Raw genomic sequence first — 14,440 nt, forward strand, 5'->3', positions numbered from 1 at the left:
TTGAATATGTGAAATCTGAAAACAACGTAGCGGATCCACTAACCAAAGGGTTAGCAAGAGAGCTAGTTGAGAATTCATCGAGGGGAATAAGACTTAAGCCTATTAAATAAGAGTTACCATAACAGCAACCCAACCTATTTGAATGGAAATCCTAAGATCTAGGTTCAAAAGGACAACCGAGTTGTGTATAACTCAGAAGGATCATTGGGGAGTCAAACTCCTACCCATTTCTAGGATGAAATAATGATGTCTGCAGCGTTTTAGGTTAAGTAAAATTTTAATGATTCTTATATCTAGGTAAACCTAGTGGAGTATGGCAGGATACTCTTCATAAGAATCATCTATGTGAGTGTGAACTAGGCCGATTCTATGAGATTTGTGAAGGGCTACAATTCTCTAGAGCACTCATGAAAGACCAGGTTGTTCAGAGCCAAAATGAACACCATAGTGAGAACTAAACTGTGTCTAGTAATATACTGTGTGAGTTTTATTGTATTGGTTTGCACAAATAGCGGAACAGCTCAAGACATCATGTTCACTGATTACCTAATAAATTCGATAATGTCTCACAAGGGAAGGTTTAAAGCCAAAAGCTACCTATCCTTTGCAGAATATTTCCATTTTTCTATACTCTCTGTAATTAGATCATATTGTTGCATTTTTTCTCCGTCAAATTCCATTCATGCGGGGGATTGTTGGAAAATTGTCTTTATACAGGCTTATTTTGGGCCATCTTTGAGCCCAAAATTGAGTGGGGTCCACACGTCTTTTGGGATGGATTCGAAAAGGTGACGTGTTCCTTACTGTGTGGCAAGTCACACGGTGAAGACGGTTCATTAAAACCATTTACGAGTGAATGGAAACTTGACGTCGTTTTCAGGTTCCTGGAATGGACATTTAAAGAAGTAAAATGTGAGTTTCCTTGAAATTGTTATCCCACATTGGAAACTTAAGAGAACTTATGTGTGTATATAAGTTTTAGGTGGCAACACTTGGTTGGGCCCTAAGAGGCACCCCAAGTTCGCAGAAGTGAGGAGTTATGGACAAAGTGAACCTTAGCCCAAACCACTACACACACGCGCGCACATTGCCACCGCCACCGCCGTCCGTCTGGCCGAGCCGGGCCGGGCGCGGGTGTGGGTTGTAGGTCGAGTCGGTTCTAATATTAATTTTTTGGAGAAAATTTATTTGAGTTTTTTCCCAAATTCTTAATGAAATTAATTAAAATTTTGTACCAAAATTGAATTTAATTTTTCTGTCCATTTGTTACTTCCTCTAGTCCATTTTTCCAAACAGATCAAACTGTTCAAACAGTTTTCCAGATTTGTTGCATCCAGACAGATTCAAAACTGCCAGATAGATTCAAATTGCTAGCTGTTTTCCAACAGATAAAAACTGTCCAGCAGTTATCTATTGCACTTGTTCAATTTGTTTTTCACACCTGTTCGAGGTCTATATGAACCAGATCTGTTCCAGCATTTTGGTAATCCGAAATTCAGTATTTTTGTTGCCTTCCTTTTGCTCTCTTGCATCAAGCATTTTTCATATTATTTTAGGAAAAAATTCAAAGAGTTTTGAACACAAGTTTTGTTTGCCGAACAAATTGTTTGAAGTGCTACTACAATTTGTGAAGATCATTGTATTCTGAGAGATAGACGCCGTTTGTCCGTAAGCACCGTAGCGGGGCAAATCTATCTTAAGGACAGAGTATCACACACTCGACTTGATTTTTTAATTATTTATTTGGTTCGGTAAAATAAATTCGGTATGTAATTTATTTTTTATTTGTTTGATTTGTTTCAAATTATTTTTTCTACACAGAAGATTGTTCCAACAAGGATCCTATTTAATAAATTTTTTTTTAAGTAATTCACTATTATATCTAAATATTTTACAAACTAAACTTTTTCATTCATAAAAGTGAACATACTGTTGCGTAAAAAAAATAGTAGTAGTGTGAATTGTCACAAAAAAGTCATTACGAAAATTCAAAAAAATAAAAAAAAAACTTTTAGTGACAATTTTAAAAAATGTTACTAATAGTACACTTTTAAGAATAAAATAATTTCATGCCAAAAGTTATTTTCTCCCCCAAAAATTAGTAATTCATTATTAGATCTCCGCTTTTGTCACTAAAAATGTAACAATGACACTTTTGACAAAAAGTGATGTTGTCTCTAAATTTTAATTATTCCTAGAAATTTAATTTGTTATAGTAATTATTCAGGAGTACTTGACCATCATGTGGTACTATTGATGTAGTATTCCAAACTAATAATGTAGCAAAAAAAAATTATATATGAAATATATTGACTCATATTTGTTAGATAACTGAAAAGCAAAGAATAACACAGTGTGTTGTAGCACGTAACCAATGTTACATGACATTGATACTTTGACAGTATCTAATAATTTTCTCTTTAATTTTATGGTTAAATACATATTAATTATTGAAAGATTCTAATATCTCAAAATTTTGTATAATTCAATAATTAATAGTGTATTAAAGAGAGACAAAAAAAAAAAGAAAAGATTGTAGACGGTATTTCTAGCCCCATTTTCTTCTTTACAACTTTGCCACATATACAAACCATTTATTTTATCAAATATATTATCAAGTCATATCTGCATGAGGCCCAATAAAATGTACTCTATTGATGAAAATTATTAAATATTTTTAAAATGTTATATGGGATTGTTTATATTATACTTTGATCAATGAAAAATCATAACATACTAAGTAAGTTATTCTCATACTCCTAACTACCTAATAAAGATAAATCATGAAATCCAACTCATAAAAAAATTTACTACATAATTAATTTAAATACTAAACAAATTACTCCTTTGTTTGGTGTCTCAAGAGTAATGCTCGGGATTATGAAAAAATATTATGAAGATGATAATAAAAAAAATTCACCCTTAAATTACAAATATAATAAAACACTACACATTAATCAGAAGATAAAAAAATTTCATGAAACATTTTATGATATTTTTTTTTATAATCACTACTACTACTTGTGTCCCAATATGTTTGTTTGCACTGTTGGTGGGCACACCATGAAATAGACCAGAAATTCATTTGGCCGCAATTGTCATTGAATGGAGAGTATTCACTCTATTTGGTTTTCATTTTCAGAAATTATTTTTTAAAAAATTTTACTTTTTCCTTATTTTTTTATTTTTATTAAATTTTTTTAATATTTTAAGCAATTTTGTTAATTTTTAAACACATCTAAATAAATACACTTAAAAAGTATAATATTTGTGAAAAAAATCTTTAAAAAATTCACTAAATACCAAAAATATAAAAAAATAAAAATAAAAATTCAATACATTTTTCATATTTTTGTATATTAATTAATTTTTTAAAATATTTTTCACAAATATTTTACTAGTTAGATACATTTAAGTACGATGCATTTTAAAAAGTAAAAAAAAAAATTGCTTAAAATTTTAAAAATATTCACCAAAAATAAAAAAATACGAAAAATAAAAAAAAATAAAAAAAACTCAATTTTTAAAAAATTGAATTTAAAAGACCGAAATTAAACACCATTTGTTTTAATTATTATTTTAAATGTGTTCAAGGGATAATTTTAACTCCTAGATCTTTTTTTCTTAATGTTGTTGACCTATTCTTTTTGGACCATATCCTAAACAAAAAGTCACTGTCACCAGGAAAACAACCAAGAAATATAGTGTGTAATTAGAATTAAATTGATGCATTGTGAGACCCATCGTTAGAGTGAATGTGAACCACACATCATATTTTTGGATAAAATTCTGGGTTTATAGAATTATCCTATCCTAAAATCCAAATACAAATAAAAAAATGTTATCCTTCCAAAAATTAGCCAACAAAGTCAATGGTTTAGACAAAAAAAAATGTCACTTTATTATTTTAATGGCACTAAACATGTCCGGTTGCTCTCTCATAGCTTGATTTAACTTCCAATTTTTTTAACTCAATTTTTTAAAAATTGAATTTTTTATTTTTTATTTTTTATTTTTGTTTTGAATGGTTCCAAATTTTTAGTTCAAATTTTTAAAAAATTAAATTTTTGGTTTTTGTTTTTGTTTTTTATTTTTAGTGGATTTTTTAATATTTTAAACAATTTTTTATGAATTTTTTTATATCATTATTAAAAAGAATGATATCATAATATTTATTATGTCAATAAAGCTACGCTCACCGTACTTTTACATGATATCTAATGTATAACATACACAATGATTGTTACAAGTCTCATTCATATTCAATTACTAATAATTATGCATACTAAACAAAAAAATGGTATAAAAATATGATAAACATAGAATTAATTATTTGTTTTAAAAATAAAAAATAAATTTTGATAAATCTATTTTTTGGAACAATTTATGAAAACCCTGTCAAAAGTTTTATATAATGCTACATAATTTTGAAAAAAAAAAAATCGAAGTGTGTCTACTTCATGCATAGCTCCACCCAAGAAGAGAACTACAAGTATTTGACCATGCCACGACCCTCCACGCTAAGCGTTGTAGCTTGAAGCTACTTCTTTTTTGGTGCTTTCAACTGTTGCAACTTCTTTTGCATCTGTCAACAAAGGAAGGAAACAAGTGCCCTGCTCAGAGCTTGTCTAGAAAAAATAATAATAACACCCCCAAAATATATGCACGCACACACACCAAACACCTAAACACACAAACATGCGTACAGAGCCGAAGTTATTACAAGACGTCTTCTGCTTCAGCAGGTAAATGGGCATGGCTCAGGTTTGACCCGACTTTCAAACTGCCTTCACTAATAATTCTAACGGGGAAATATGATGGGGAGGACAAAGTAGCCAAAAGAAGTTATTTCTTCTAAACGGTTAAAAGTTTTTCGTTCTCTAATTTGTCCCCTCATTAGAACTTCTCAAAAATATTGTCTGACCCTCCATTTCAGGTGGGTGTCCAAAAAGAGGACACGTGTCTGACATATCCATAATGTGGCCAGTGAAGAGAATTAAAATATATATATATATATAAATTAAGACATGGCCAGATGTGTGTCCGACACATGTCAACTACATGTGTCCATGTCTGCTCCATGGGACGTATCTGTGCTTCTTAGTTATAGACACAGCAAAAACAGGTTAAAATGCAGTGGACATGGTATGCTAACTATTTTGTTTTATTACAAAATAATATAATAATCAAGTAAAATTATGAGTAGAAGTATGAATTTTTTCTTTCTTTTTTTTTCTTGATAGAAATGAGTAGAAGTATGACTTGGTGTTCAAATATACTAGTACCAGAAATAAATAAAGGCTGATAGCCTGACTAATTAAAATCTCTTAGTTGTATATGTAAGTAATCAGCTATTACTGTGAAATGGAATTCAATACAAGGTTCTCACTTATTCAATGAAACACCACTTTATCACACGCTTTGTGGGATCGAACAGAGTGACAGTGCATCAGCTTTCATTCAGGCCCGGTGAGAGGGGGGGGATGTGGTTACTAGCTCTCTCTCTCTCTCTTTTCTCTGCTATTTGGTCTCCTCCTTTCTAAAACAGGGCCTAGGACTCTTTTGCTCTTATTTGGTTCATTAGAATGAGATGGAATGAAAAGATCATTCTTTAGATTTGCCTTGAAATGATCATTCCCTTACAATGGTAAATGACAATTTTATTTGCAATGGATGTTTCATTATTTTTTCCATCAACCAAACATGAGAATGAATATTTTGATCGAATAACCATTCAATTTCATTCCAATGAACCAAACACTATCTTCTAGTTTATTTTTTTGATCCACAGGAGAGAAAAGGCTATACATACCATATTGAAGTTGCATGTTGACCTAAGATCTGGCCCCAAGGGGTTTGTAAAAAAATATGTGCTCTAACCCTAGGGGAGTCATGTCCCCAAGATAATAAGTCGAACAAAATCAACACAGCTTGAACAAATTTGAAAATCTTTTACGGCAAGCTTGCGAAAAGGCCTCTGTCAAAAAAAATTCTGTTTATCATTATTATTAGATAAAATTGAAATTTCACAACAACATAAATTTTATCAAGGTCATTTACATGATTTAAATTAAATTCCATATACTTCCACTTCTCAGCTTTCTTATGTTTGAATGAAAATTAAACTAGCATCATTTGAGTTTAAGTGGATTGAAAAAATCAACTTCAAATCAATAAGACTTCCGACAGATAGAAGCCATATTTTGAACATGTATCCTGTAAACATTTCAGCACTCTCTTCGTTACCATGTACATATACATACATACATACATACATTTATACATATATAATATTTATATATATTATGAAAGAAAGAAACTAATTGCAATAGTAGATGGTTAAATTTAAAAGTTTGTCATCCATAGTTATCCTGATCTATTTCATTTTAAGTGTCCAAGAGAGGAAAACCAACCTTCAGACAGCCCTGATCTTGCACAACCTGTTTAGCACGGGCCCTAACCTCATCTGGATCAATCTTGGATAGGGGGCGAACCAGAAAATCCATTGGCATTGCTTCAGGCCTTGAAGTAAGACGCATGGAAGCTGACTGGCCAGACTTCGATTCCCTGCACATCCCTCATAAAATTTAGGTGTTTGAATAAATACTTTCAAAACGCGGTGCACATCACCCATATAATAAATCAAAATTGACTGGCTGACTAGGACCCAAAGGATTAACTCTGTTACGACATCTTACTGTGACAATTCAGGCAAATCAAGATCATCATCTCTAGATTCCATTCGTGAAGCTTTATTCATTGGCCTATTGAAAAATAAACAAGACATTCCGTGCATAAGTAAGACTAGATATATATATATATATATGGAAACAAGGTCAAGATGGCTAAATCGCTCAAAATACATGTGTAAGCAAGTTAAACAAAGATAATATATACTTTTTCGCAGATGCCCTCCGAAAGGGAACCTTCTCATCATCAAAGTTTCTCATGTCCTCAAACCATGTGCCCTTATTGAATATTGGTCGACTTTGCATTTTATATTCAAATTTTTAAATGATAAGGAAATGTTAATATAAACAAATAGAAACCACCCACATCAGTTATTTACAAACAAAAAAAAACTCCGGAGATTCCAAACAATACCTACATACAAGGGTTCACATACTAATCAAACAATATTAGAAGGGGAGAACAAACAATATCAGAGAGCACATCTTCAAAACTCATAAATTTACTCAGTGAAAATAGATCCCCCATGACCAAACATCATGCGAAGATAGCTCAGTGCAGAATAAAATGAAACGGGAATGGTTCTGGATTTTCAAGACAAATTTTCGTCAACGTCTTGGAGAATAGATCTTGGGTTGATCATTGAGCAGGAAAGAAGTCTATCCACCACATACACTTTCACACTATGTGTTCTAGCACACAAATACCATAAAATTTATCCAGGTACAAAGGGGTACCATGAAGAGTGATCAATACATGTATGAGTGCCAAAAGTCCAAAAAATGTATAACATTACCCATTTATCAGCCAAGTCTTTTGCCATTCTTTTGTTGGCTGTGGTCTCCTCATCAGACTTCAACAAAAACATAATAACCTGCATAACACAAAAAATTAATATGCAGAGTTGTTCCTTCCACTGCCAAGCCATAACCATTATTCATGTGTCAGTGTTGCCTCATAATGAGAATCCTGACCTTCCCAAGACTACTCTTCAGTGGCTCTCTCCTATCTTAATGCTCTAAATCAATGGGAAACTGTGTGAAGTGCAAGACATGATCAGTACATACAAATCAATGGTGCCTTCACAAAATATTTACAATTCATGAAAATGTTTATCATTTTAATTATTAAACTTGATAAAATTTATCATTGATTTAATTTTATTTTTGCAAACATTGCAATTTCCACATGAATATACTAGTACGCAACGTGATTGTGTGTATACCCATTTTCCACATGAATCCATGATCATGTTGTCTCATTTCTCTAACAAAGTGGTCACATACCTCTTCATATGGGAGTTCAGATCCTCCAGAGTTCCTTCTCTAGAGTGATCTCTCTATAGTTCAATCCAATGGTAGAAATTAAGAGAAATCAAAATCATGTTGTTTTGATTAAATTCGAAAAAACAAAAACAACGCAAAACAAAGAGAGAGACAGAGAAGAGACCCCTCATTTCCCTCTCAATCGACAGAGGGAGTCCTTTGGTGGTGCAGCAGATTGAAGATTACTTGGTGGACGCAGAATTTTCTATTTCCTTATGTAGTTGCATCGTGTGTTTTCGTTGTGTTGGTATTGTTATACCAACTTGCAGTTTGGGATTTTATATTATATTAGTTGGACTCCCACACGCTACGTGCATGGGGGTTGCATTGTTGTTGGCAGAAATAATAAGAAAACAAAATTGAAATGTTTTTTTTTCAAAAAAATCCCCAACACAAAATACACACTGTTTCTCTTTTGCTATTGAATAATTATAATCACATTTTACATTTAACGAAATTGGGAACCATAAAACAAATCAGTCTCTTGTTGTCCTAGAAAAACGAAAATACTTTGTGGATTAGTTAAGTAGTTTTTTTCCCTTCTTGCATCCAGCCAATACTTTGTCAAAGGTTACACGTATGGTTATGCTCCACTGGTCATTAATTCCCTGTATCAAGAAGATTTGCAAATTAGAAAGGTATACTCATTCAGTAAGCTAGTAAATTAGTATGGAAGAATTCTTCAAATCTCCTATAAGCAGCTCTTGTGAGTAATGGGCATATGTATGACCATTATTTCTCGAGTCAAATGGATGTTGCAACCACCTCTTTTTATTAGCATGTGCTTGTGGATGTGCAGCTGAAACCTAAACCACTAAAATCATCATAAAATAGGAAGAAATATAAGCATAACTATTTCTTCAAAAGAATCAAGCAGAATTTCGATGGTATATGCCCAATATAATTGGGTATATGCCCAATAAATCTAACATCTATTCATGTAGTCCAAATTTCTATATGACATATTACTAATGGTTAAAAAAAATATTACTAATAGAGGCAAACAGAAATGCCACTAATTTAGCATACAATTCCAAGTAGACATAGTTAAATTAGGAAACAGATCTATAGATCTATTGAAAATCAAGCAATGAAAAAGATTATTTTGACAACATCTGGGGATGATTGAAAGCACAAAGACTAATGAGTTGGGTTATCAATGGACACCATGGTTCTTCATAAGACTGAAAAACAATAATTGCAAAACATAAAATGAATAAAAATACCCAACAAACAAAAATATAGTCTGACTTGGTGAATTTTGTATGTTAATTGACATACAAAAACACCGCCCCTTATTGAGAACTCAAGTTTCGTGTAAGTTGCATAATCCATTGTTTGTTTCTTTCGAGCTTGAGCCCGGCTCCACTCCAAATTCACCATCGCTTGAAATTCACATTTTCCATCTTATCGTATTGATTCTATTTTTCATATTTCTTTATTTTTCTCAATCTTTACCATAACAGACCTCAACGGATGGGTTTAACCAGAAGGTCCAATAGCTGGTTCATTCATTCATTTTATCTAAAGTAGGTATGACCTTTTGATGAATGACTGTCAAACAAACAAAAAAAGAGACAAAAGTAAAACTAAAAAAATTCATTCTAAAGTTATTGATTTTATTTCTCAACTTATCACTTAAAGAGAAAACTTAGGTGTGGATCATATACCTGGTTTTGATTGGAACCAGCTAATAGTAATCATATTGAACTATTATTATGGGATTTGAGACATTTTCCTTCCACACATTCTGAAAAGCAATCTTTATGGAAAAACCACTGCCTGTCATGTTTTGATCGTTACTCCATTTTCATTGTTGGACGGAAATGGTTCATGAAGACTTATATCATGCACTTGCACCAATGGACTTGATTTTCACAAGCTTTCAATACTAACAGATGAAGGTCATCATCATTCAAGTTATTCACTAAGCACATGGGATGGAACAAGCAAGCTTTAGAACCTAAGAAAAAGACAATTTATCAAACAATTAACAACAGAAAAAAAGAGAGGAAATTATTCACCACACAAATAACAATATTTTATTATGTTAAACAAAGTCTCACAAGTGATTTTCTTAGTTTATATTTTTTCTTCTTGGTTGTTAAATGGCTAATGAAATTTGGATTATGCCTAATGACAGCCTAATGAGCTGTCAATTAAAAAAAGAAAATGAAAAATGGAGGGATCTTTCCAATCAATTCTGTCATGATACAGTATCCAGGTGCAGCTCGTTAACAGGGGCTTGGCAATAGTCACTATGACAAGAAAGAAAAAAAAAATTGTTTTGGTAGATGTACAAACCTCTCCAGCTGGAAGACGAAGGTGTTCAGACCATAGCGTAAGGCGAAGACTCGAAGAAAATTTTCCTGCCTTCCAAGGCTTTCCTCCCATACATGAATCAACAAATTCTTTGTCTTCGATAAGTACACCAATCTGAATCAACAGCATTTTTGTTAACAACTAAGAGAAACTACTACAAAAAAGTGGAGGAAATTCGTACATTAAAATGGAAGGGCATATCATGATAGATGTGTAGTTTGTCAAGAAGAAGTTGGAGTTGCCAGTAATATGATTGGTTGTGACTAAATGGAGAAACAATTCAAGAAGTCAGCAATAACAACAAAATTCCGTGTGTTAAGAACAGCAATCTGAAAGTAAAGAGTTGTATCTACTACTTTAGTTATTAATTTGTACATTTTAAAGGGGTAAAAAAATTTGATTTGTTCAACAACTTGTATTATTGAAAAATTGTGACTTATCAATCCATCTGCGAAAGTTGTTCTCGCTTGAACCAAAAAAAGGTAATACTCATATAATGCAAACGCACCAAAAGAACTCAAAAATAAGAAAGTTATCACAAAAATCTATCTAATCTTATAATTTGTAGATCAGATGATTCCACCACTCTTCTGATTGCCTCTCCGATCATTATGCAAAGAGTCAATGGCTCACTTCACAATTATTTTATTTTTTATTTTTTAAAAAGGAACAAAGAGAATCCACGGATGCAAAATTTTCAAACTTGCAGACTATATATTAAGAACCAAGCATCATTTTTTTCCCAAAAAAACCTACAAATTCGCACAGAAATTCTTTTCCCCACCTTCAATACAGAGCTCATGTTTATAGTTTCTGAAAGAAAGGGTAATGAAGAATAAATGAGTTCCATTATGCAATCAACTATGAGATAAATCATACTGTATCCGGTTCTACAATTTAAAACTGCTGGCCAAAGAATAGAAAACATTAATGCAGAAGGATCCAAAAGTTTAAGTTGGTACCTCAGAATCTCTTGATCCAAGTAAACTCCTGTCATTTATATTAGCTGATCCTATCAAGGATATACAGTCATCAATTATCATGATTTTGCTATGCACATATATCTGCAGAGACATAAGAATGCAAACTGAGATGTGAATATCTTCTCTCGACACCATACTTCACATGATCCGGCTCCCAAATTTGGTTTTCTAGTTTTTGTATCTAATACCAAACAATTGAGGTAAACAAATAGAGGAGAAAGACAAAAAAAAAAAAAAGAAACATAAGGAGCGCTCTTATAGGAATTTTAGCGAATAGCTGGCATGCTTCCATCAATTGAGTCAACGAACTTGAGAATCACTCTCTCCAAAACCTAACTAGAGAATGTAATTGTTGCATTTCAGCTGGAGAGGAAACAAAAAAATTTAAACACTAACCGATATTCCATTTATTGATGCAAAAATGGATTAAGAAATTAAGATAATGATACTAAATTAAGAGAAACAAATGAGGTACATACCAGAGAGGGGTAAGAGAAATCAAAAGGCTTTTCCCTGAATTGAACGAAATTCTGGAGCCACCTCCAAGAGTACGTAGAAAATGAGTTCCAAACTGTGAGCATACAGCGTATACATGTTCACCGCCAAACCGGAAGCTTTCCAGAGCACAGATGGGAGCCCTGGGTTGGCTTTATAGGCAGTTCACTAAAACAAAAAACAAAACAAAAAATATATCCTCTTTCAACTTTATCGTCTTCCTCTTTTTTACAAGAAAACAGGGGCAGGGTTGAAATTCATTAATGAAAAGTAGTGTTAAGGAATCTGTCATCCCAAGCTCACAACAGGGTTTCAATCAGGGCTAACCTCCTTTCTCTACAATGAATAATGTTCTCAAGACCTGAGAAGAAAAAAAAAGGGTAAGAAATTAATCAATTAAAGGTAAACGGATTGGGAGGAGTAGATGATGTGAAAATGACATTTTCTTTTATGTTGCTAAAAAATATCAAGCTTGGCTTTTGATTGAGTGGAAACCAATCCCAAGCTTAAGTAGCATGGTTCATGTGGAAGGATGGTTTCTTGGTGCTTAATGAGTCAAGTTTGGGATCAACTTGAAAAATCAAAAGAACTCTAGAAGTTGGCATTGAAAAAAAGCTCCTAATCGAGCTTAAACCCAAGTAACTCAATATGCTCCAAATATAGTATTCTAGCTATGATTACAGTCAACAAATATGGCCTTATTGACATTTATGTTGCCTTTCTTGATTCAGTGCCCTGGAGAATTCACTATAATTACGCAAACCTGCAATACAAGAATTTGTGTTTCTAATGATGAAAATGGAAGAGTTTGAAATGAAAAAAATAAAATAAAATGGATGAGTTTGAAAATATTCTTGAAAAACAAAAAATGGAAATTGCAATATTCATACCTTTGGTATCAACTACGTGGCTATAAAACAAAAGAAGTTTTATTTTACTAAGAGTTCTCCATATCTGGGCAGATTTAGATCCTAAACTGACTTCAGGGTTAGCTTTGTTGTTCTACTAAAAATCTTTTGAAAGGACTATTTACTGTTGGCGCTGAAAGAGTTCTGAATTGCTAATATTTACTATTTCACTACAGATCCTATAAAAGCAGTCCAAGTAAGATTGCAAAACATCCAAACTACCTCACAAATGTCACCTAATATCATGACAATTAGATATTGCATGCATGAGGAAAGCAACTAAGATTAAAAGATTTGAAATTCACCTCTCACCAGAATTAAAATCTTTGAAAAGATTACTTGAGGAACAATGGCTTCTCTAATCTTTTCATTCACAAAGAAAATCCAACTAAAACTATGCTTAAAAGGTAAATTGAACTATGTTTCATATCATTAGCAATACAAAAAAGGTAAATTAAGAAACAAAAGAAAAAAATTGTTAGCCATTTGAATTGGCACAAAACCAACTCTAAAATAACACTTTGAAATTGAGCTCGTCTAAAGTCAAGTTGTGTTGCATCCACACAAGACTAAACACAACACGATGCATTTACAAAGTTACAAACATTCAATTTTTAAAATTCGTTTTGGTAATTCAAATTTTATTAAAACACAAAGAAAATTAATTCAAATTATATTCAAACAAACTCCAAGCAACCAACAAAACCAAAACAAGGAATTTTCAATAGCTTGTGCAAATTACTATTTTGTTTTACTGAATGCTCACTTGAACAAAGGCAGATAATTGAATTTAAATGAACTATTGTCTTCTCTTCTTTTGTTAAAAAACTATTGTCTTCCTATTATTCTTAATGGTGCTTCGACATCAACTACTGACTTTGTTGTTCTTAAGTACTTATTTAAAAACAACAATTTCAACTGAAGCTTAAAATGTTGAGGCTCGAGTAGGAATAAGGGATTCATTTACAGATATTAATAAGACCTTCAAACCAAAGCACAAATGCATGAACATTAATTTGAACAAAAAACAAATTCAATTCAATGTCGGCACTAACCAAGCTCATAAGCAGACATCCGAAAACAATTTTCAATGAAGCAAACATAGGACAATGGAAGTAAGAAATGGAATTCACAGCTACTGGAAAATGGAAGTTGAGGAATGTCATGCCTCTTTTGTTTCTCGGACCAAACTCAGAGTAGTTTGCAGCAAGGCAACAGTTTACACCTCTTGAAATAGCAGAACTTGTGGAACAAGCCTGAGTGGAAAGCTGCAGCAACACACGCGGGAAGAGGTGATGAACAGCTTGCTGGAGAAGACCCAACTGACGGAGATCTTGCTCAGCAATCTTCAACAAGGGTGAATTTTCCATTTCACCTGGGTTAGACACACTGATGTTAGAGGCAGATTTTCCTGCTTTTATAGGTAGGTTATAGACTAGAAGATTGTTGCTAGCATTGTGTTTTTTATTTTTTTAACACTTTCTACTAGTAAATCTTTGTTTTCCTCATAATAAAGATTATTCATATTTCCCATTAGCTATATACATTGATTAAGTTTTAGTTTTTCATCTAACTAAGATGTCACTGATACCATTACACCATCAGAATAAGTTTTAGATTAATATATGATAAGAGTGAAATCAACATAAATGAAACATTTTTCCCGTTGCTCAATAATTTATATGAGTGCTATTGGTATGATAACTTCATAATCCAT

General features: G+C 32.3%; 1 protein-coding gene across 3 annotated transcripts; it reads right to left on the bottom strand.

The window, feature by feature from the left end:
* Positions 1-4,332: 4,332 nt before the first annotated feature.
* On the bottom strand, positions 4,333-14,304 carry LOC114273663 (protein IWS1 homolog 1-like). 3 transcript variants are annotated; one of them, XM_082895863.1, is made up of 8 exons: positions 11,800-14,304; positions 11,300-11,401; positions 10,320-10,451; positions 9,686-9,978; positions 7,487-8,623; positions 6,699-6,764; positions 6,414-6,567; positions 4,333-4,585 (listed from the first exon to the last, which is right to left on the bottom strand). In XM_082895863.1, exons 1-4 carry the CDS (start codon positions 11,899-11,901, stop codon positions 9,943-9,945), a joined length of 372 nt encoding a protein of 123 aa, XP_082751989.1. In that variant the 5' UTR covers positions 11,902-14,304; the 3' UTR covers positions 4,333-4,585; positions 6,414-6,567; positions 6,699-6,764; positions 7,487-8,623; positions 9,686-9,942. The 3 variants fall into 3 exon arrangements, with proteins under 3 accessions (XP_082751989.1, XP_082751988.1, XP_082751990.1); XM_082895862.1 differs by lacking the exon at positions 9,686-9,978 and having other exon boundaries at positions 11,800-14,299; XM_082895864.1 differs by lacking the exons at positions 9,686-9,978; positions 11,800-14,304 and having other exon boundaries at positions 10,320-11,744.
* Positions 14,305-14,440: the final 136 nt, after the last annotated feature.

The sequence above is a fragment of the Camellia sinensis genome, chromosome 11 (assembly GCF_055761805.1).
Source record: "Camellia sinensis isolate YWXY chromosome 11, ASM5576180v1, whole genome shotgun sequence".
In the NCBI taxonomy this organism is placed as follows: domain Eukaryota; kingdom Viridiplantae; phylum Streptophyta; class Magnoliopsida; order Ericales; family Theaceae; genus Camellia; species Camellia sinensis.